Source organism: Oncorhynchus tshawytscha, linkage group LG30 (genome assembly GCF_018296145.1).
Source record: "Oncorhynchus tshawytscha isolate Ot180627B linkage group LG30, Otsh_v2.0, whole genome shotgun sequence".
NCBI classification, from domain to species: Eukaryota; Metazoa; Chordata; class Actinopteri; order Salmoniformes; family Salmonidae; genus Oncorhynchus; species Oncorhynchus tshawytscha.
Window position 1 is genome coordinate 43103234 of NC_056458.1, and position 21956 is coordinate 43125189.

The 21956-nt window shown below is 41.1% G+C and overlaps 1 protein-coding gene across 1 annotated transcript in view; it reads left to right on the top strand.

The window, feature by feature from the left end:
• Positions 1–21956, top strand: part of LOC112228273 — a 34631-nt gene that overhangs the window by 3625 nt on the left and 9050 nt on the right. The window contains exons 3-12 of the mRNA XM_042309633.1: positions 13260–13539; positions 13820–13919; positions 14092–14177; positions 14543–15091; positions 17888–18052; positions 18177–18323; positions 18583–18645; positions 18772–18886; positions 19032–19168; positions 20903–21001. Of these exons, the coding sequence (XP_042165567.1) occupies positions 14933–15091; positions 17888–18052; positions 18177–18323; positions 18583–18645; positions 18772–18886; positions 19032–19168; positions 20903–21001 (885 nt within the window). The 5' untranslated portion in view covers positions 13260–13539; positions 13820–13919; positions 14092–14177; positions 14543–14932. The remainder of the gene's footprint in view (positions 1–13259; positions 13540–13819; positions 13920–14091; positions 14178–14542; positions 15092–17887; positions 18053–18176; positions 18324–18582; positions 18646–18771; positions 18887–19031; positions 19169–20902; positions 21002–21956) is intronic.

The following is a 21956-nucleotide window of genomic DNA, read 5'->3' on the forward strand; positions in this document are numbered from 1 at the left end:
TTTAAACGTGTTAACCCTCGCAAGGCTGCAGGCCCAGACGGCATCCCCAGCCGCGCCCTCAGAGCATCCCAGACCAGCTGGCCGGTGTGTTTACGGACATATTCAACCAATCCCTATACCAGTCTGCTGTTCCCACATGCTTCAAGAGGGCCACCATTGTTCCTGTTCCCAAGAAAGCTAAGGTAACTGAGCTAAACGACTAGGGCCCGTAGCACTCACATCCGTCATCATGAAGTGCTTTGAGAGACTAGTCAAGGACCATATCACCTCCACCCTACCTGACACCCTTGACCCCTCCAGGATTTGCTTACCAGCCCAAATAGGTCCACAGACGATGCAATCTCAACCACACTGCACACTGCCCTAACCCATCTGGACAAGAGGAATACCTATGTGAGAATGCTGTTCATCGACTACACGGCATTCAACACCATAGTATTCCCTCCCAGATGGGTCATCAAGTCGAGACCCTGGGTCTGAGATTGCCCTGTGCAACTGGGTACTGGACTTCCTGACGGGGCCCCCAGGTGGTGAGGGTGGAACAACATCTCCTTGCTGATCCTCAACACTGGGGCATGACACGGGTGCGTTCTGAGCCCCTCCTGTACTCCCTGTTCACCCACGACTGCAATGGTGGCCATGCACGCCTCCAACTCAATCATCAATTTGGGACGACACAACAGTGGTAGGCTTGATTACCAACAACGCCAGCGGCCTACAGGGATGAGGTGAGGGCCCTCGGAGTGTGGTGTCAGGAAAATAACCTCACACTCAACGTCAACAAAACTAAGGAGATGATTGTGGACTTCAGGAAACAGCAGAGGAACACCCCCATCCACATCGATGGAACAGTAGTGGAGAGGGTAGCAAGTTTTAAGTTCCTGGGAGCATACACATCACAGACAAACTGAATTGGTCCCTCACACAGACAGCTGTGAGGAAGGCCACATACCTCTTCAACCTCAGGAGGCTGAAGAAATTCTACTTGTCACCAAAAGCACTCGCAAACTTGTACAGATGCACAATCGAGGCATCCTGCACTGTTTGTATTCACCGCCTGGTATGGCAACTGCACCTGCCCTAAAACAGTGGCTCTGCCAGAGTTTCAGTGAGGTCTGCCACAACCATCACTGGGGGCAAACTACCTGCCCTCCAGGACACCTCACACCACCCGATGCTACAGGAAGGCCATAAAGATCATCAAGGACATCAACCACCCGAGCCATCTGCCTGTTCCACGCTGTCATCCAGAAGCAGTCAGTACAGGTGCATCAAAGCTGGGACCAGAGACTGAAAAACAGCTTCTATCTCAAGGCCATCAGACTGTTAAACAGCCACCACAACATTGAGTGGCTACTGCCAACACACTGTCAATGACACTGACTCTACTCCAGCCACTTTAATCATGGGAATTGATGGGAAATTATGTAAAATATCACTAGCCACTTTAAACAATGCTACCTTATATAATGTTACTTACCCTACATTGTTCATCTCATATGCCTCCGTTGATACTGTACTCTAGTATCATCGACTGCATCCTTATAAATACATGTATCACTAGCCACTTTAACTATGCCACTTGGTTTACATACTTATCTCATATGTATATACTGTCTATCATCTACTGTATCTTGCCTATGCTGCTCTGTACCATCACCATTCATATATCCATAAGTACATATTCGCCCCCCCTTACACTGTGTATAAGAAAGATGTTTTTTTTGGAATTGTTAGTTAGATTACTTGCTCGTTATTACTGCATTGTCGGAACTAGAAGCACAAGCATTTCGTACACTCGCAGTTAACATCTGCTAACCATGTGTATGTGACAAATAAAATTTGATTTGATTTGAGTTCAGATGAAGAGTGTTTCAACCTACATCCTAACCCCTCATTCTGGCCAAGGGTTCTGTCTGACAGACATGTTAATCGGCCATTACAATTGTCCACATATGCCCCTCTTTCTGTTGCGGGTGAACTAAGGGCTTCCCTCAGTTTGTTGTGAAAGAGTTCTGGGCCACAGCCTATCCAACCGGGCTCTCACATTGCGTTATGGACACTGTTACCGCTAGAGGTTGACCGACTTATGATTTTTCAACACCGATACCGATTATTGGAGGACTAAAAAAGCCGATACCGATTAATCGGACGATTTAAAAAAAAACAAAAACAATGTATTTGTAATAATGACAATTACAGCAATAATGAATTAACACTTATTTTAACTTTAATATAATACATCAATTAAATCAATTTAGCCTCAAGTAGATAATGAAACATGTTCAATTTGGTTTAAATAATGCAAAAACAAAGTGTTGGAGAAGAATATAAAAGTGCAATATGTGCTATGTAAGAAAGCTAACATTTCAGTTCCTTGCTCTGAGCATGAGAACCAATGAAAGCTGGTGGTTCCTTTTAACATGAGTCTTCAATATTCCCAGGTAAGAAGTTTTAGGTTGTGGTTATTATAGGACTATTTCCCTCTATACCATTTGTATTTCATTAACCTTTGACTATTGGATGTTCTTATAGGCACTTTAGTATTGCCAGTGTAACAGTATAGCTTCCTTCCCTCTCCTCGCTCCTCCCTGGGCTCGAACCAGCAACACAACGACAACAGCCACCACATCGAAGCAGCTTTACCCATGCAGAGCAAGGGAAACAACCACCCCAAGGCTCAGAGCGAGTGAAGTTTGAAACGCTATTAGCGCGTGCTAACTAGCCAGCCATTTCACTTCGGTCACACCAGCCTCATCTCTGGAGTTGATAGGTTTGAAGTCATAAACGGCGCAATGCTTGACGCACAATGAAGAGCTGCTGGCAAAACGCACAACAGTGCTGTTTGAATTCATGTTTACGTGCCTGCTTCTGCCTACCACCGCTCAGTCAGATACTTAGATACTTGTATGCTCAGTCAGATTATATGCAACACAGGACACGCTAGATAATATCTAGTAATATCACCAACCATGTGTAGTTAACTAGTGATTATGATTTTGATAGTTTTTTCTAAGATAAGTTTAATGCTAGCTAGCAACTTACCTTGGCTTACTGCATTTGCGTAACAGGCATTGTGGAGTGCAACGAGAGAGAGAGGCAGGTCGTTATTGCGTTGGACTAGTTAACTGTAAGGTTGCAAGATTGAATCCCCCGAGCTGACAAGGTGAAAATCGGTCTTTCTGCCCCTGAACGAGGCAGTTAACCCACCGTTCCTCGGCCGTCATTGAAAATAAGAATGTGTTCTTAACTGACTTGCCTAGTTAAATAAAGATTTAAATAAAGGTGTAAAATATTTTTTTTTAAATACAGATTTCCGATTGTTATGAAAACTTGAAATCGGCCCTAATTAATCGGCCATTCCAATTAATCGGTCGACCTCTAGTTACCGCAGCATTTTGGCTGGCCTGCCGGCCTTTACCTTTTGCCTTTGGTGGCACATTCTACTGGATGAGTAACTGCCTTACCTGGACGATTGGATAGTCTGCCCCATCCAGGGAACAGGCCACAACGGACACAAGGACCCTCTTGAACCACATTAGAGTTCTGGGTCTCACTGTAAATGAGGAGAAAAGTCACCTGACCTCCTCACAGAAGGTGATCTACCTCGAGATGTCCTTAGACTCGACTTTCATGAGGGCAACAAAATCCTATCCTACCTCAACCGTTTCTAGCTTGGATGAGCCATGTCGGTGTTGAGTAACTGTTGGCACTTTGTCTACTGATGGTGGCTTCACTGTTGGTTCCACTAGGCATTCTCCATCAGGCCACTTCAGTGATGGCCGGCATCCAAAACAACACAGACACAGTCAACTGTTGGTGATGTGTCTGTGTTCGCTATCCCGCTCCTTCCTGATCAGAGTTCTCCGCAGAGAGCTGATGTTCCCTGACGCTCTTTGATGGGTTGGGGTGCCATGTTCAGAGGAATGGCATACACTGGAGCACTCCATGGAGTGGTCAACAATTCAATGTGTTGGAGCTCAGGGTGGTTCACCTAGCTCTCCAACAGTTCCAGCCCAACCTGGTAGGACAGCATTTCCTGGTCCAATGGCTCGGGAGCTCTTGCCATGGGCCCAGAACTGCTTGGCATTACTGCAAGCAGCACATATCCCCGGGGTCCTGAACAATGCAGTGGACATGCTCTCGGACACCCTCAGGTGGTGCTCACTCACTATTTGCCGGCAACGAAGCTTTACGTGCGCCCACCATTTCCCCTGATCACAGCTACGCTAGACAGGGTCCTCGTGATGGGCCACCAGTGCCATCACAGCAGCAAGATTTGTGACCTGTTACCACAAGAAAAGTGTAACCAGTGAAGAACAAACACCATTGTAAATACGACCCATATTTATGTTTATTTTCCCTTTTGTACTATAACCATTTGCACATTGTTACAACACTGTATACAAACATAATGACATTTGAAATGTCTTTATTCTTTTGGAACTTCTGTGAGTGTGTCTTTGTCTATGCCGGATTAAGTGATATGACATGCAATTCTATAAAATCCTTTTTCCGTAATTAATATTACCTGATTGAGCTCATCATGTAAATGTAATTAACTAGAGTCGGGGCACCACAAAATAATATTTATAGAGCTGTTATCTTCCGAATAAACTCTTAAAGACCTAGTAATATTTTACATCAATAGCAGTCAATATTAATTGTCACCTTAATTCAGTCTCATCTGAAAGTTGTAAATTCAAATCAAATCAGATCAAATTTTTATTTGTCACATACACATGGTTAGCAGATGTTAATGCGAGTGTAGCGAAATGCTTGTGCTTCTAGTTCCGACAATGCAGTAATAACCAACAAGTAATCTAACTAACAATTCCAAAACTACTGTCTTATACACAGTGTAAGGGGATAAAGAATATGTACATAAGGATATATGAATGAGTGATGGTACAGAGCAGCATAGGCAAGATACAGTAGCTGATATCGAGTACAGTATATACATATGAGATGAGTATGTAAACAAAGTGGCATAGTTAAAGTGGCTAGTGATACATGTATTACATAAGGATGCAGTCGATGATATAGATGCAGGATATACGTATGCATATAAGATGAATAATGTAGGGTATGTAAACATTATATAAGGTAGCATTGTTTAAAGTGGCTAGTGATATATTTACATCATTTCCCATCAATTCCCATTATTAAAGTGGCTGGAGTTGTGTCAGTGGGTTGGCAGCAGCCACTCAATGTTAGTGGTGGCTGTTAAACAGTCTGATGGCCTTGAGATAGAAGCTGTTTTTCAGTCTCTCGGTCCCAGCTTTGATGCACCTGTACTGACCTCGCCTTCTGGATGATAGCGGGGTGAACAGGCAGTGGCTCGGGTGGTGGTTGTCCTTGATGATCTTTATGGCCTTCCTGTAACATCGGGTGGTGTAGGTGTCCTGGAGGGCAGGTAGTTTGCCCCAGGTGATGCGTTGTGCAGACCTCACTACCCTCTGGAGAGCCTTACGGTTGAGGGCGGAGCAGTTGCCGTACCAGGCGGTGATACAGCCCGCCAGGATGCTCTCGATTGTGCATCTGTAGAAGTTTGTGAGTGCTTTTGGTGACAAGCCAAATTTCTTCAGCCTCCTGAGGTTGAAGAGGCGCTGCTGCGCCTTCTTCACGATGCTGTCTGTGTGAGTGGACCAATTCAGTTTGTCTGTGATGTGTATGCCGAGGAACTTAAAACTTGCTACCCTCTCCACTACTGTTCCATCGATGTGGATAGGGGGTGTTCACTCTGCTGTTTCCTGAAGTCCACAATCATCTCCTTAGTTTTGTTGACGTTGAGTGTGAGGTTATTTTCCTGACACCACACTCCGAGGGCCCTCACCTCCTCCCTGTAGGCCGTCTCGTCGTTGTTGGTAATCAAGCCTACCACTGTTGTGTCGTCCGCAAACTTGATGATTGAGTTGGAGGCGTGCGTGGTCACGCAGTCGTGGGTGAACAGGGAGTACAGGAGAGGGCTCAGAACGCACCCTTGTGGGGCCCCAGTGTTGAGGATCAGCGGGGAGGAGATGTTGTTGCCTACCCTCACCACCTGGGGGCGGCCCGTCAGGAAGTCCAGTACCCAGTTGCACAGGGCGGGGTCGAGACCCAGGGTCTCGAGCTTGATGACGAGCTTGGAGGGTACTATGGTGTTGAATGCCGAGCTGTAGTCGATGAACAGCATTCTCACATAGGTATTCCTCTTGTCCAGATGGGTTAGGGCAGTGTGCAGTGTGGTTGAGATTGCATCGTCTGTGGACCTATTTGGGCGGTAAGCAAATTGGAGTGGGTCTAGGGTGTCAGGTAGGGTGGAGGTGATATGGTCCTTGACTAGTCTCTCAAAGCACTTCATGATGACGGATGTGAGTGCTACGGGCGGTAGTCGTTTAGCTCAGTTACCTTAGCTTTCTTGGGAACAGGAACAATGGTGGCCCTCTTGAAGCATGTGGGAACAGCAGACTGGTATAGGGATTGATTGGATATGTCCGTAAACACACCGGCCAGCTGGTCTGCGCATGCTCTGAGGGCGCGGCTGGGGATGCCGTCTGGGCCTGCAGCCTTGCGAGGGTTAACACGTTTAAATGTCTTACTCACCTCGGCTGCAGTGAAGGAGAGACCGCACGTTTTCATTGCAGGCCATGTCAGTGGCACTGTATTGTCCTCAAAGCGGGCAAAAAAGTTTTTCAGTCTGCCTGGGAGCAAGACATCCTGGTCCATGACTGGGCTGGATTTCTTCCTGTAGTCCGTGATTGACTGTAGACCCTGCCACATGCCTCTTGTGTCTGAGCCGTTGAATTGAGATTCTACTTTGTCTCTGTACTGACGCTTAGCTTGTTTAATAGCCTTGCGGAGGGAAAAGCTGCACTGTTTGTATTCAGTCATGTTACCAGACACCTTGCCCTGATTAAAAGCAGTGGTTCGCGCTTTCAGTTTCACACGAATGCTGCCATCAATCCACGGTTTCTGGTTAGGGAATGTTTTAATCGTTGCTATGGGAACGATATCTTCAACGCACGTTCTAATCTAATGAACAATGTTCAAATCAAATCAAACATTTGTCCAAATCAGCGTATTCTTGTGTGTCAATGTTGTTATCTGACGCAATACAAAACATCTCAAAACATCTCCCAGTCCACGTGATGGAAGCAGTCTTGGAGTGTGGAGTCAGCTTGGTCAGACCAGCGTAGAACAGACCTCAGCGTGGGAGCCTCTTGTTTTAGTTTCTGTCTGTAGGCAGGGATCAACAAAATGGAGTCGTGGTCAGCTTTTCCGAAAGGGGGGCGGGGCTAATTATTGGTTATCTTCACGAACCCTGGCTAACAAGTTGAATCAGCAATACAAAATTGGAAAATGCAATAAATATTTACTCTGAGCTGCGCTTCGGTAGGTTGATGGTAGATGGTGTTTTTCCCCAAGTGTGCTGTGCCCGGTCAGGGCCCCATTACACAGACACAGGCAATACAGCAGTCTGATTGGCTTTTCGTTTGCTATCGATACAGAGACTCTCACATTGGATTGTGGAAACTATTACTACAGCGTATCGGCTGGCCAACGGCCTCTGACCTCTTCTGTAGGGGCGCATTCTACTAGAGGAATAGCTACATCGTGGGCCCTGCTCCGAGGAGTTCCTCTCAGTGACATTTGCGCCTTGGCCAGTTGGGCATCGTCTAGCACCTTTTCTAGGTACTATCTAGTCAATGTTGCCCCTGCCAATGAGGTGGGGATGGCTGTGCTGGTTGTTGCCTCCGTTTCACTGATTGGAAACGGAGGGACACTGCAACTATAACTACCCTGAGCTCAGGCCTACGGGACTTTGCTCTCTGTCTGGCCCTTACCTAGTTCACAAATTAATCTGGTATTGTGATACCATATTGGCGTGATCCAATATAGTGCTACATAACGAAGGTTACGTATGTAACCACGGTTATGTGCACTATTGGATCAATCCAATCCTCTTTGTCTGTGATCTACGTAAAAAGACACGAGGTGGAAGTAGTGCGGTGGCAGCTATTTAAGGGGGTCAGCCTCAGCACTACCAAGTACATGGGACTAATCTGAAATCCTTACTTGGAATGTATCCTGCCGCACGGAACGATACCATATTGGAGTGATCCAATAGGCAACATAACTGTGGGTATATACGTATCTTTCATTTAAGTCTACCACAGTACGAGTCATAATAAAAACCTAGTGGTCAAACATGAAAGTGGTTCCAATCGTTTTTCGACCATTCATTTTATCCATAGTGGATTTTAGAAACACTTCGAATAAGTGCTCTGTTTTGTGTAGGCTTACCCAGGCGTGAAGTTTTGATAAGCGTGTAAATCTCTCTCGGACAAGGTGACTTTTATTATCAATATAATCGCCTGTATTTACCCACCCCAAAATTAAATGCTAATTAGCTGCTAATGTGGCTATCATACAGAACTACAAATGCCTGTCTCAAGCTTCACGTCACTGACCAGTGCCATGAAGATCAGGATGAGACTGCCAAATCGAGGCAAAGGTAAGAATATCTGGATTAACTATCTAATGTTAGCTACATTTTGTAATTATTAAATTGGTTCAAGTTGTTTAAATTGACAATTCTGTTAACTGTCTTGGGCAATTTTTTAATTGAAAATGCCTGTTATCTAGCTAGCTAGCTCATGGTTAGCAAGTTAGCAATATTAGCTTGGCTAGATGGCTACATAAACCGTCTATTTGTCCAGCCATTTAAATGCATGAAAAATTTATAAAAACAAGTTTAACTTTCTTTGGCTTTTATAAACCAACATTCTAGCTTGCTAGTTATCTAGCTAGCTAACTTATATGGTGAAGCTAGGGCTAGGCATTCTTGATAATGTTTGATATATAACGCATGCTCCACTCTCGGCGGCTGTTAAGAAGAAGGGAGCAGCTGCGAACCAGAAGACTGCAGCCATGGCAGCACTGGTCCACACCTGCCCTGTCTGTCAGGTGAGTAGTATTGGTTGGGACTGTATGTGCCTTTAGGTTCCTCTCCATGTGTAGGCTATTGTACTGGCCTGTGTGGTACAATCTTTCATATGTGTAGTAGTTTGTTCCATCGTATTGCTTAATTTGTCATTTTTGTCTACTTTGAATTCAAATCTAAGCCATAGATTGTTTACTTACTCCATTTTGTACTTGACCTTTATAGATGCAGAACAGAAGATATTCAAGCAGCACTTTGAGAGTAAGTCTCCAATGGTCCCAGTACTAGTTGATGTGAAGGCCTAAGTGACCACACACACTCAAATGGACCTACAGCTGGGGTAACATTCTTTCATCGTTCACACACAGTAGACATTGTAAACCACCATGTTGTCATCAAAATGCTGTCCTCAATGCTTAAGTTGTATTGTCTATGGCTCAATTTGTGGAAATGCTGTGATCAATCATCATTTTTAATGTTGTGACTCACAGACACACGATGACCACGATTTGAATGCTGCAACAGACGGGCTAACGTCAAGGGACACGCCTGGACCCCGAGTATGACTGGACATGGGCTGGATATTTGTGACATTGACCTAAAAGGGGTGCAGAAAGCACACCAGCACCCTATTTTATTTTTTATTCCATGACCAACCATCTCTAACTGCCTCTTATTCCACACTATGCCCTATGGTCCCTTAACTTCGGGCACTATAAACCTCTATAAACCTACCCTACCTTCACCCATTTTGCCTATGCTGCTTCCTTCACTTGTTCTTCTCCTGATTTGATAACATCTAGACTCACTAACAATTTTAAGTGTTGCGGTGTACGGTTTTTGCTACCTTTTCTCACCTGTGTAACGATGTCCTGCTTATTCTGGGGTTCAGACTGAATGCAGTGCTAAATGTGCTGCTCACAATTGACAACAGCAACATGGACCTGTTAAATTGACCAGAATGGTGTTGATATAGCTGAGTTTAGGCATGGCTTCCTTGTTTTGAGTCTGTTAAATGTGTTTCTTATTTGTTCTCGTCTAATTCCTAAACTGGAAAAGCAGAAGAATCTGTGCGCTATTGGATAGTTATAACAGTTCATATGGTGCTCTTCAATGTCACAGGTTTGTGGTATTGATTAATAAATCATTGAATGAATACTTAATTTCAGATGTTTATATGTTCTGTCTAAAAGTCATATGTATGTATTGTTTACTATTTTGATTTCTTTAAAACAATGTAATTGTTGGAGTGCAGGTGTTTGACTTGATTGATGGGTGACTAAGTGCATTCCTGTCAAATAAATATGCTTCATTTATTCATGATTTTGGATACATTCTGCAATGGGTTAATCTGGCATTGAATCTGCAACAGAACATGTCAACAAGTTAGTTCTGAATTGCTTTAATACAGTGGTGTGTTCTGACACCATGAATTGAAATAGATTTCACCTGGTTCATATAGTTGCCAGAAATTATAAGGGATTAAATAACGACCTCCACCGGCTAAAGGAGAAGAGGATCTGGTAAAATAAGGGTGTCGCTAATATCATGTAGGTAGGTGAGCAAGCTAGCTATATAGCTTCTTTGCAGAAAACTTACCTAGTATTCATGGCACATTTATACATATGTGTCTACCACAGTACGAGACAAGACCAAATGCCTAAAAAAAAATATGGGACTGTACATTAGTGTTCAAAAAATATTTCATTTTTGCCCTTCTTACATCAGCTGATATCTCAAAGTGCTGTACAGAATACCCAGCCTAAAACCCCCAACAGCAAGCAATGCAGGTGTAGAAGCACGGTGGCTGGGAAAAACTCCCTAGAAAGGGAGTCAAGGTACCTAGTAGCTAGCTAGCTGACAGTAAAGGTGTCAGAGGTAAGGTGTCAGCTAGAGGTGACATGCAGGATTCGTTGTCTTCCATGATGTCTATTTTTATGCTAATATATACTGAACAAAAATATAAATGCAACATGCAACAATTTCAACGATTTTACTGAGTTACAGTTCATATAAGGGGCGGTCCTCGGAGGGCATAGGCCCACCCAATTAGTTTTTCCCCACAAAAGGGCCATATGACAGACATAAATACTCTTCATTGTCATCAGCTGGCTGGATGTCTGGTCTCAGACGATCCCGCAGGTGAAGAAGCCGCATGTGGAGGTCCTGGGCTGGAGTGGTTACACGTGGTCTGCGGTTGTGAGGCCAGTTGGACTTATCATGTCAAATTCTCTAAAATTATGTTGGAAGCGGCTTATGATAGAGAAATTAACATTCAGTTCTCTGGCAACATCTCTGGTGGACATTCCTGCAGTTGGCATGCCAATTGCACAATCCCTCAAAACTTGAGATATCTGGCATAGTGTTGTGTGACAAAATTGCACGTTTTAGAGTGGCCTTTTATTGTCCCCAGAAGAAAGTGCACCTGTGTAATGATCATGCTGTTTAATCAGATTATTGATGTTCCACTCCTATCAGGTGGATGGATTATCTTGGCAATGAAGAAATGCTCACTAACGGATGTAAACAAATTTGTGCACAAAATTTGAGAGAAATATGCTTTTTGTGCATATGGAACATTTCTGTGATCTTTTATTTCAGCTCATGAGACATGGGACCAACACTTTACATGTTGTGTTTATATTTTTGTTCAGTGTGTATATATATATGTATATATATATACGGTAAGTCACCTTGTCCGAGAGAGATTTACACAGTTATCAAAACATCACGTCAGGGTAAGCCTACACGAAACACTTTCTAAAATCCACAAAGGACAAAATTAAAGGTGAAAAAACTACTGGAACTATTTCCGTGTTTGACCGTTAGGTTTTATGGGTATTTTATGACCCGTCCACTGTGGGGCTCAATATTACCTTGCGTGTAAACTAGCTAGAATAACGGTAGCTAGTGATCAGGGCAAGTGCTGTGCTACAACACTACAAAGTCAGATCTGTAGTTGCTACATCTATTTTTGGACTTATAAATGAATGATATGTACCCATTGATTCTTGACGACTATAACTTATGCCTCATTATCTTAGTTTAACTGTCGTAACCCATAAGAACCCAAAATAGGCTGTAGCTTGTTTTTTTCTCTATTTGTAAACAAAGTACCCTGTGTGGCCTCATCATGGTTAAAACTAGAATTTTGATGTCATGGATCGTCAGTCCTTGCATCCATAGCGCTGTCTATGAATTTGAGAGTGGTTAAATTTCTCCAGCAAAATATCAATTTAATTCTTATCAAAACATTATTAGACATGTATATAATATTATGAAGAAGTACTGATATTTTAGCACAATTACAGTAAATTAGCATATTCTGTCAAACCAAAATATATATATTTTTCCCTTAAATAATCATCTGCAACTTTTCTTTTCAAAGGACAACCCAAACTAGTACTAAAAAGCTGATTTACGATCATTTGAATATAGTATAATTTCGTTTTTAGAAATGTTAAGTAAATATAATTGTTATTTATGTGGTAAAAACGACTGCTATTTAAAGGGCCGGTACACCCAGTATTTTAATATACTTAATTTTATCGAATTTTATCCATTCATCCTGAGAGACAACGACAAAAAATACGGTTTTGTTTTCTTTATTTACTTACCTCACATCCAGCATTAGCATCGCTACTAGAGAATCAATAGGTGTGTTAGGGCTTATGGTAGGATACCTAGAAAAGCATGCCCAAATCCTCCAAGTCTCTTTAAATCAAATGTTACAGCAAACCAAATACCATAATAAGTTGCACATATAGAATATTGGAGTATATTATAGGAATTCTACAATATTTCCTGTAAAATAACATTTTTTTTCTGAGAATACACACTATGTGTACATATAGATGGGTAGCTGGTTTCTGTATTACAGTTCTACCAAGTATTCATTCCACTGAAATAGTTTTAAGAGCTGTTTTGAATGCAACTAAGCATATATGTAAGGTAATATTGATTGTAAAACTTTTTTTTTTTAAATGCACTGTATATCATTTTTTGAATTTTATATATCATATAAGGCTGTTTTTTGCACTAGATTGCAGGAAATGGCATTTATAAGTGTTCAAAAATCTCTGAGTCCAAAGGAGGGTGCCTCCCCACAGCCGTACTCAGAAGCACCACCTTGTTAAAACATCCATTGGCGGATTTTTATATGCGCTAAAATAAGATTATTTTGGTTTTGTACACAGTCATATGATATGTGGTATAGAAAAGTACAATCTTAGGCGAATGCATGGGGAGCTATATCTCTGCAGATGATCTGCCTATCTGGTCAAAATCACTGAGACAGGTCCCCCTCCAGCTAACCTTTTTGTTTTGTTTTTAGCTGTTCTTCAACTCCGCTATCCCTGTCGTTGTCGGGATAAGATACTGCCTGGATGTGATCTTCCTGTTGAACATCATCTCACGCTTTTACATTGGATATGAAAGTAATGGTGTAGTCATAATTGATTCTAAACCAGTGCAGAGAAAATATCTCCGAACATGGTTTATCATGGACCTGTTGGCTGTTCTTCCCTTTGAGACTCTGAGATATGCCTCGCCTGAATTGCATTTTATGCATATCAATCGATGTCTAAGAGTCTTACGGCTGTTTGACATAATATGTAAGTTTCTTGATTTCATTTGATTGTTTCATTGTACAATAGTGATGACATTAATCACTACTGTATTTGTAAACCACCTAAAGCCCTAACTTAAAAATAAAAAAAAATAGAATAATGGTACATGTTAATGATTAACATAATGACAACAAGATAAAATTATAGAATTCTATTTGCTGTGGCAAAAAAAACAGTTAGCCTAATTTATATTGTAAAAATTCTTCCAAAACTGCCAATTAATCCAATCTTAACCTGTATATACTGTCTCATTGTTTCAATTAAGCGTCCTTTGGAAAAGAACCTGACACCAACAAGATACATGTTGCAGTCCTGAATTCCTTTTCTATTGTTGTCCTCAGTGTTCAAGTCTCTGCGTGTGCCTGGTGAGTTGGTCTTTTAGTCAAAATTACATGGCCCTTCAAACCACCCACCATTCAAAGGCCCCTTTACAAGTAATACTATGACATGGTTTTTCCTTCAGTCTCAAGATGAAAGATAAAATACTTGCATTTTAAAGTTGAATTCCTTATTATCTTCTTTATTTTTGCATACTAGGTACAATCAGGTGTGTATAGCTGCTCATGGTGGCCATCCAAGGGAGTGTCCAAAAGAGGAGAACTGGTTACAGCTGTTGCCAGAGTGTACGTTTTAGAGTTTTCTTCTTTGCAAAATGAGGTAGTTAGCTTGGTACTGTATGTATGTCGAGCAGGGCTCTACAGTGCAACCATTTTACTCACATATGCGCCTAAATATTTTGCTGTGCCACCTGTACTTTTCATCTAGGAGGGGAAAAAAGTCAGCATAGAGCCCTGATGTAGAGCAAAACATTCTATAAAGACTGGAAACAGAGATGGGATTTGTTTCATAAGTGTTGATCAACGATGTAATCCCATCATTGGTGTTAATCAACATGTTGACAACACTAAGATGTTAATAAATGTATAATTGTAGGTGCATGTACGAATGAGTCATTGTTATGTATTGAATTCAATGTTTTTTCTTGAAGTCTCAACCAATTTGACAGGAGTAACAGATTTTGAGTTTTATGCCACGTCACTATACTGGTCTGCAATAACTCTATGTTCTGTGGGGTAAGTAAGTTGCTTTTTAGTGAGTTTAAAAATATATATAATTTTTTACCAGTGCCACTAGTATATAGTGAGCGATGTTAGACAAAGGCTATTAAACATCACAAAATAACCATCTGGGCTACCTATAACCACATGGATGCTTTGTGACGTTCTCCATGCATTTGTGTTCCTCTGTATTTGCATTAGTTTGTTTTTGATGGGCACAGGTGTTTTGTATTGAATGCTTTAGAATACTGGTCATTTTTCATAAAGAACTGAAAGTATAATAATATTTAGATTTTCTTAGCTATGGAGACATACATGCTATGAAGATCCCAGAGGTTATGGTTGCCTCACTGGTAATGGTGCTTGGTTTATTTGCCTTCATTGGAGTCATCGCGACTGGAATGAGCTCCATCATTAGCAATCTGGATGCCCGGAGAGGAAGGTTCTGCCATCGAATGGAGTCCATTTGTCTTCATATGGTATATCTCAACACCCATTGACATAATTAAGTGATAATGCCCAAGAAGACGGTGTTTGGAGGATACAGTGCCTTGCGAAAGTATTCGGCCCCCTTGAACTTTGCGACCTTTTGCCACATTTCAGGCTTCAAACATAAAGATATAAAACTGTATTTTTTTGTGAAGAATCAACAACAAGTGGGACACAATCATGAAGTGGAACGACATTTATTGGATATTTCAAACTTTTTTAACAAATTAAAAACTGAAAAATTGGGCGTGCAAAATTATTCAGCCCCCTTAAGTTAATACTTTGTAGCGCCACCTTTTGCTGCGATTACAGCTGTAAGTCGCTTGGGGTATGTCTCTATCAGTTTTGCACATCGAGAGACTGACATTTTTTCCCATTCCTCCTTGCAAAACAGCTCGAGCTCAGTGAGGTTGGATGGAGAGCATTTGTGAACAGCAGTTTTCAGTTCTTTCCACAGATTCTCGATTGGATTCAGGTCTGGACTTTGACTTGGCCATTCTAACACCTGGATATGTTTATTTTTGAACCATTCCATTGTAGATTTTGCTTTATGTTTTGGATCATTGTCTTGTTGGAAGACAAATCTCCGTCCCAGTCTCAGGTCTTTTGCAGACTCCATCAGGTTTTCTTCCAGAATGGTCCTGTATTTGGCTCCATCCATCTTCCCATCAATTTTAACCATCTTCCCTGTCCCTGCTGAAGAAAAGCAGGCCCAAACCATGATGCTGCCACCACCATGTTGACAGTGGGGATGGTGTGAACAGGGTGATGAGCTGTGTTGCTTTTAGGCCAAACATAACGTTTTGCATTGTTGCCAAAAAGTTCAATTTTGGTTTCATCTGCACCTTCTTCCACATGTTTGGTGTGTCTCCCAGGTGGCTTGTGGCAAACTTTAAACAACACTTTTTATGGATATCTTTAAGAAATGTCTTTCTTCTTGCCACTCTTCCATAAAGGCCAGATTTGTGCAATATACGACTGATTGTTGTCCTATGGACAGAGTCATCCACCTCAGCTGTAGATCTCTGCAGTTCATCCAGAGTGATCATGGGCCTCTTGGCTGCATCTCTGATCAGTCTTCTCCTGATCAGTCTTCTCCTTCTCTGTATGAGCTGAAAGTTTAGAGGGACGGCCAGGTCTTGGTAGATTTGCAGTGGTCTGATACTCCTTCCATTTCAATATTATTGCTTGCACAGTGCTCCTTGGGATGTTTAAAGCTTGGGAAATCTTTTTGTATCCAAATCCGGCTTTAAACTTTTTCACAACAGTATCTCGGACCTGCCTGGTGTGTTCCTTGTTCTTCATGATGCTCTCTGCGCTTTTAACGGACCTCTGAGACTATCACAGTGCAGGTGCATTTATACGGAGACTTGATAACACACAGGTGGATTGTATTTATCATCATTAGTCATTTAGGTCAACATTGGATCATTCAGAGATCCTCACTGAACTTCTGGAGAGAGTTTGCTGCACTGAAAGTAAAGGGGCTGAATAATTTTGCATGCCCAATTTTTCAGTTTTTGATTTGTTAAAAAAGTTTGAAATATCCAATAAATGTCGTTCCACTTCATGATTGTGTCCCACTTGTTGTTGATTCTTCACAAAAAAATACAGTTTTATATCTTTATGTTTGAAGCCTGAAATGTGGCAAAAGGTCACAAAGTTCAAGGGGGCTGAATACTTTTGCAAGGCACTGTATATTGGCACGTGTGTTGTTAGGGAAAACCCTGTCAATATGTCCTCCAAACACTGGTTTCGAGGGTATTATCACTTATACAACGGGTTACCAAAATATTCAAATAATGATTGACATATTTTAATTTAAAATGCTATTTTGATTAATTTATTCATACTACTTTATCCTTCCACAAGATATAGTCCCGACACAAATCTAGGGTTGCTACCCAAGCCTGTTGGTCGTTCGTTCTATCGGTTCGGTAGCTAGAGACGTGACCCAGGTGTTCAATCTTTTTGTTCTGTATCTATGGCAGTCGTTCTAAGTGTTCCATTGCCATACTGGCTGGCACCGTTCTTATCCCTTACTTGCTGGCTAGCCAACTACGTCTAATTTACAGTCACGGCAAAAAGTGCAGCCAGAATAACAGCAAAGTAGATTCATTTTCAATTGTTTAAGATGTTTTCTAAAGACATTTATTTGGATACATCCATAACAATGAGCTAATGAGGCGTGATTTCACCTGGCATAGAAAATGTGCTCACTCATCAGGACACTGTTGTTCAGAGGAGCTAGCCAACAACACAGCTAACACACTTCAAACTCAAGCTGGAATGGCTGCAAACAAGCTGCAATAGATCTTCTTCTTTTTTTTTCCAATTGACATTTCTTTGCATATATCCCCAAAAAATTATGCCAGCTGATTAATGATTTCGTCTTGCTGAGAAACGCTGCCTGCTTGTCTGTCTCGTCCCGACACGTTCATTTATATGGGACAGCTGGAGATCGAATTTGGATATTGAAACAATGTTGCAAATGTCGGAGAGACAGACAGGAAGGTTTATACAAATCTCTGCTGTTAAAAACGAAATGTTAGTCTAAAAGACGTGAGATAATGTCTAGGTGCTTTTTATAGTGGAGATCAAGTTAATAAATTGCTTGGCTGGGCTGATTAGACAGTGGATAGGCATTTTAACGTCATAGATTTAGCCGATGGTAACTTGTGGAATAGACACCGGCTAGAATCCAGTTTGAACCAATCTGCATTCAGGATGTATAAAAAATGAATAATCGTGATAAAAACAAACAGCTTTTCTTTGTCTTTTTCCAGAAACAAATGGGATTGCCAGAGGAAGTTCAAACATGGGTGCATAAATATTACTATTATCTGTGGACGCATCGCAAAGGCAGTATAATCGCTGGCCTACTGGATGACCTTCCTTTTGCGCTACATTCAGAAATATCCTCTGCTTGTTACAAACCTCTGATGAAAAAGGTCAGATTGTTTTAATGTGTACCTTGGTTTGGTCAGCCATGTATGATCCTTATAGTACTCAGATAAAGTCAAAGGCTTGAACTGTTGAGACAATGAGTATTCAATGTTTTGTATTCTCTTTCAGACATCCCTGTTTCATGATACCGAAGATGGCTTCAAAAGGGCTTTGTCACTTAAATTCAACACCTACACATACAGTCCTGGACAAATTTTGGCAAAGCCTGGAGAAATCAATCAAAATGCATACTACATTGAACATGGAGTGGTGCAGGTACATTTAGTTTTATCTATGAATATAAGCAGTCATCACTTTGATGCCATCATAATGAATAATAGTTTTTGATTCAACATGATTAAACTAGTTAGTACAAAACTTTAATCGATCATCCAAGTCTTTACCAAACTAAAGTGAAAATGTATAGTCCTATGCTGTAAACATTGAGTGTCCAACCAAATTTAGATTTCCATATTTCAAAATGAATTCATTCGAAAATTGCTTTAGTTTACAAATTATTATGCCCTCCTTACAGGTATTAGGAGATAATCATTGTGACAAAGTTGCCCGTTTGCTACCTGGATCGTTAATTGGAGAGGTATGGCAAAGAGCATCACGTCTGTTTTGATATTTTGAAGTATTTAAATATATATATATGTGTTTGTAAGCTATTCCATGGGCTTATGCATCATGTGTGTGTAAAATATGATTATTGTCCTTCAAGGCTTATCTGATGTACAGAATTCCGAGAAACACTACGATTTGTGCAGCAACATTGTGTGAAATTTGTGTGTTGGAACGCAGTGATCTTCTTGCATTGTTTGCGGATTACCCAGAAGGTAGGTATAGTTTTTTTTTAAATCACATTTTGATAGAACATATTGTTTAATGTAGTGTACATCCCTTGAAATCTGTTCTTTGAAATCTGTATTTTCTGTGACATTACAAATACTGTCATATTGCAAAATAAAATATCTTCAACAGCTGGTTTGAAGATAGCAAGAACAGCTCAAAAACGGCTGCATAATGTTAAGCATCCTATTAGGGAAGCCTTTGCTCTAGGAGTGGCATCGAACCCCCAGAATGTGGTTTTTCAGAAGGATTTAAGTGTAAATCTGTTGGTAAGTATGAGTTCTATCACAAGCCATTTCATCCAGTGTTGATGCTTCAGCGATGAACAGTACCAGTCAAAAGTTTGGACACACCTACTCATTCAAGGGTTTTTCTTTATTTTAACTATTTACTGCATTGTAGAATAATAGTGAAGATGTCAAAACCATGAAATAACACATATGGAATCATATAGTAATGTTAGCAGTTGATGTTATTCTTTCATTTGACCTTTATTTAACTAGGCAAGTCAGTTAAGAACAAATTCTTATTTTCAATGACCGCCTAGGAACAGTGGGTTAACTGCCTTGTTCAGGGCCAGAACGACAGATGTTTGCCTTGTCAGCTCAGGGATTTAATATTGCAACTTTGCGGTTACAAGTCCAACGCTCTTAACCACTAGGCTACCTGCCGCCACTTAATAACACAGACCCCAAAGCAAATCAGGGGGAGGTAAATAGGGTTATTCAAAGAGGATAAATCATAGTTATGCTGAGAGGTAGATGGTTGTTCCTTCCCTGTCCTCAGTGATTCTCTCCTGTGATTCTCTCCACAGAACAAAGGGACAGAATGTAGTTTTATAACCCAGCCCTAGCCTGTGATTGACCAATTACAATTCCTTGCAATAAAACTGTGCCAATGGCCAAATAACAAGTATCCTATTTCAGGTTGGACCAATAAGCACGTGCCATATGTAGCTAGCTATAAGTTCAGGATTGACATTCCTAACAGATGTTGAACTGAAAACCAACTATTTACATTGATAATTCCCTATTGACTGTTAGTACTCCATTGACCTCTCGTCCTCTGCGTTGTGTATTTATCGTTGAAATATTCTTACAGTAACCAAAAAAATGTTAAACAAATCAAAATACATTTGACATTTTAGATTCTTCAAAGTAGCCATCCTTTGCCTTGATGACAGCTTTGTATGCTCTTGGCATTCTCTCAACCTGCTTCACCTGGAATGCTTTTCCAACGGTCCAACTCATCCCAAACCATCTCAATTGGGTTGAGGTCGGGTAATTGTGGAGGCCAGGTCATCTGATGCAGCACTCCATCACTCTCCTTCTTGGTCAAATAGCCCTTACACAGCCTGGAGGTGTGTTGGGTCATTGTCCTGTTGAAAACAAATGATAGTCCCACTAAGTGCAAACCAGATGGGATGGAGTATCGCTGCAGCCATGCTGGTTAAGTGTGCTTTGAATTCTAAATAAATCACTGACAGTGTCACCAGCAAAGCACCTCTGCTTGTTTGAGCTGTTCTTGCCATAATATGGACTTGGTCTTTTACCAAATAGGGCTATCTTCTGTATACCACCCCTACCTTGGCACAACACAACTGATTGGCTCAAATGCATTAAGAAGGAAATTCCACAAATGAACTTTTAACAAGGCACACCTGTTAATTGAAATGCATTCCAGGTGACTACCTCGTGAAGGTGGTTGAGAGAATGCCAAGAGTGTGCAAAGCTGTCATCAAGGCATAGGGTGGCTACTTTGAAGAATTTCAAATATAAAATAGATTTAGATTTGGTTGCTGGTTGCTACATGGTTGCTACACTGGTTGCTACATGATTCCATATGTGTTATTTCATAGTTTTGATGTCTTCACTATTATTCTACATTGTAAAAAAAATAAAGAAAAACCCTGGAATGAGTAGGTATGGCCAAACCTTTGACTGGTACTGCACGTCTATTTGACTTGGCGTGATGTTATTGTATTTAATTATTTTCCTTTTCAGCCAAGGGATCAGAAGATTTTTACATTGTTTATGGAATATCTTGCAAACCAGTCCCACAATGTCTCTTCATCAGTTAAAACATCTACCGATGTGAAACGGGTAGGTTAGATGAACGAAGCAAATTGCTCAGAAATAAGAGAACATTTATTTAATTGTACAGTTGAAGTCGGAAGTTTACATACACTTAGGTTGGAGTCATTAAAACTCGTTTTTTTCAACCACCACTAATTTCTTGTTCACAAACTATAGTTTTGGCAAGTTTTGTGGCAAGCTTTGTGCATGACACAAGTAATTTTCCCAACAATTGTTTACAGACAGATTATTTCACTTATAATTCACTGTATCACAATTCCAGTGGGTCAGAAGTTTACATACACTAAGTTGACTGTGCCTTTAAACAGCTTGGAAAATTCCAGAAAATGATGTCATGGCTTTAGAAGCTTCTGATAGACTAATTGACATAATTTGAGTCAATTGGAGGTGTACCTGTGGATGTATTTCAAGGCCTACCTTCAAATTCAGTGCCTCTTTGCTTGACATCATGGGAAAATCAAAAGAAATCAGCCAAGACCTCAGAAATAAAATTGTAGACTTCCATAAGTCTGGTTCATCCTTGTGAGAAATTTCCAAATGCCTGAAGGTACCACATTCATCTGTACAAACAATAGTATGCAAGTATAAACACCATGGGACCATGCAGCCATCATACCGCTCAGAAAGGAGACGCGTTCTGTCTCCTAGAGATGAACATACTTTGGTGTGAAAAGTGCAAATCAATCCCAGAACAACAGCAAAGGACCTTGTGAAGATGCTGGAGGAAACGGGTACAAAAGTATCTATATCCACAGTAAAAACGAGTCCTATATCGACATATATCTATACCGCCCAGCAAGGAAGAAGCCACTGCTCCAAAACCGCCATAAAAAAGCCAGACTACTTTTTGGAGAAATGTCCTCTGGTCTGATGAAACAAAAATATAACTGTTTGGCCATAATCTCAACACATCAGTCAGGAAGTTCGCAAATGGGTCTTCCAAATGGACAATGACCCCAAG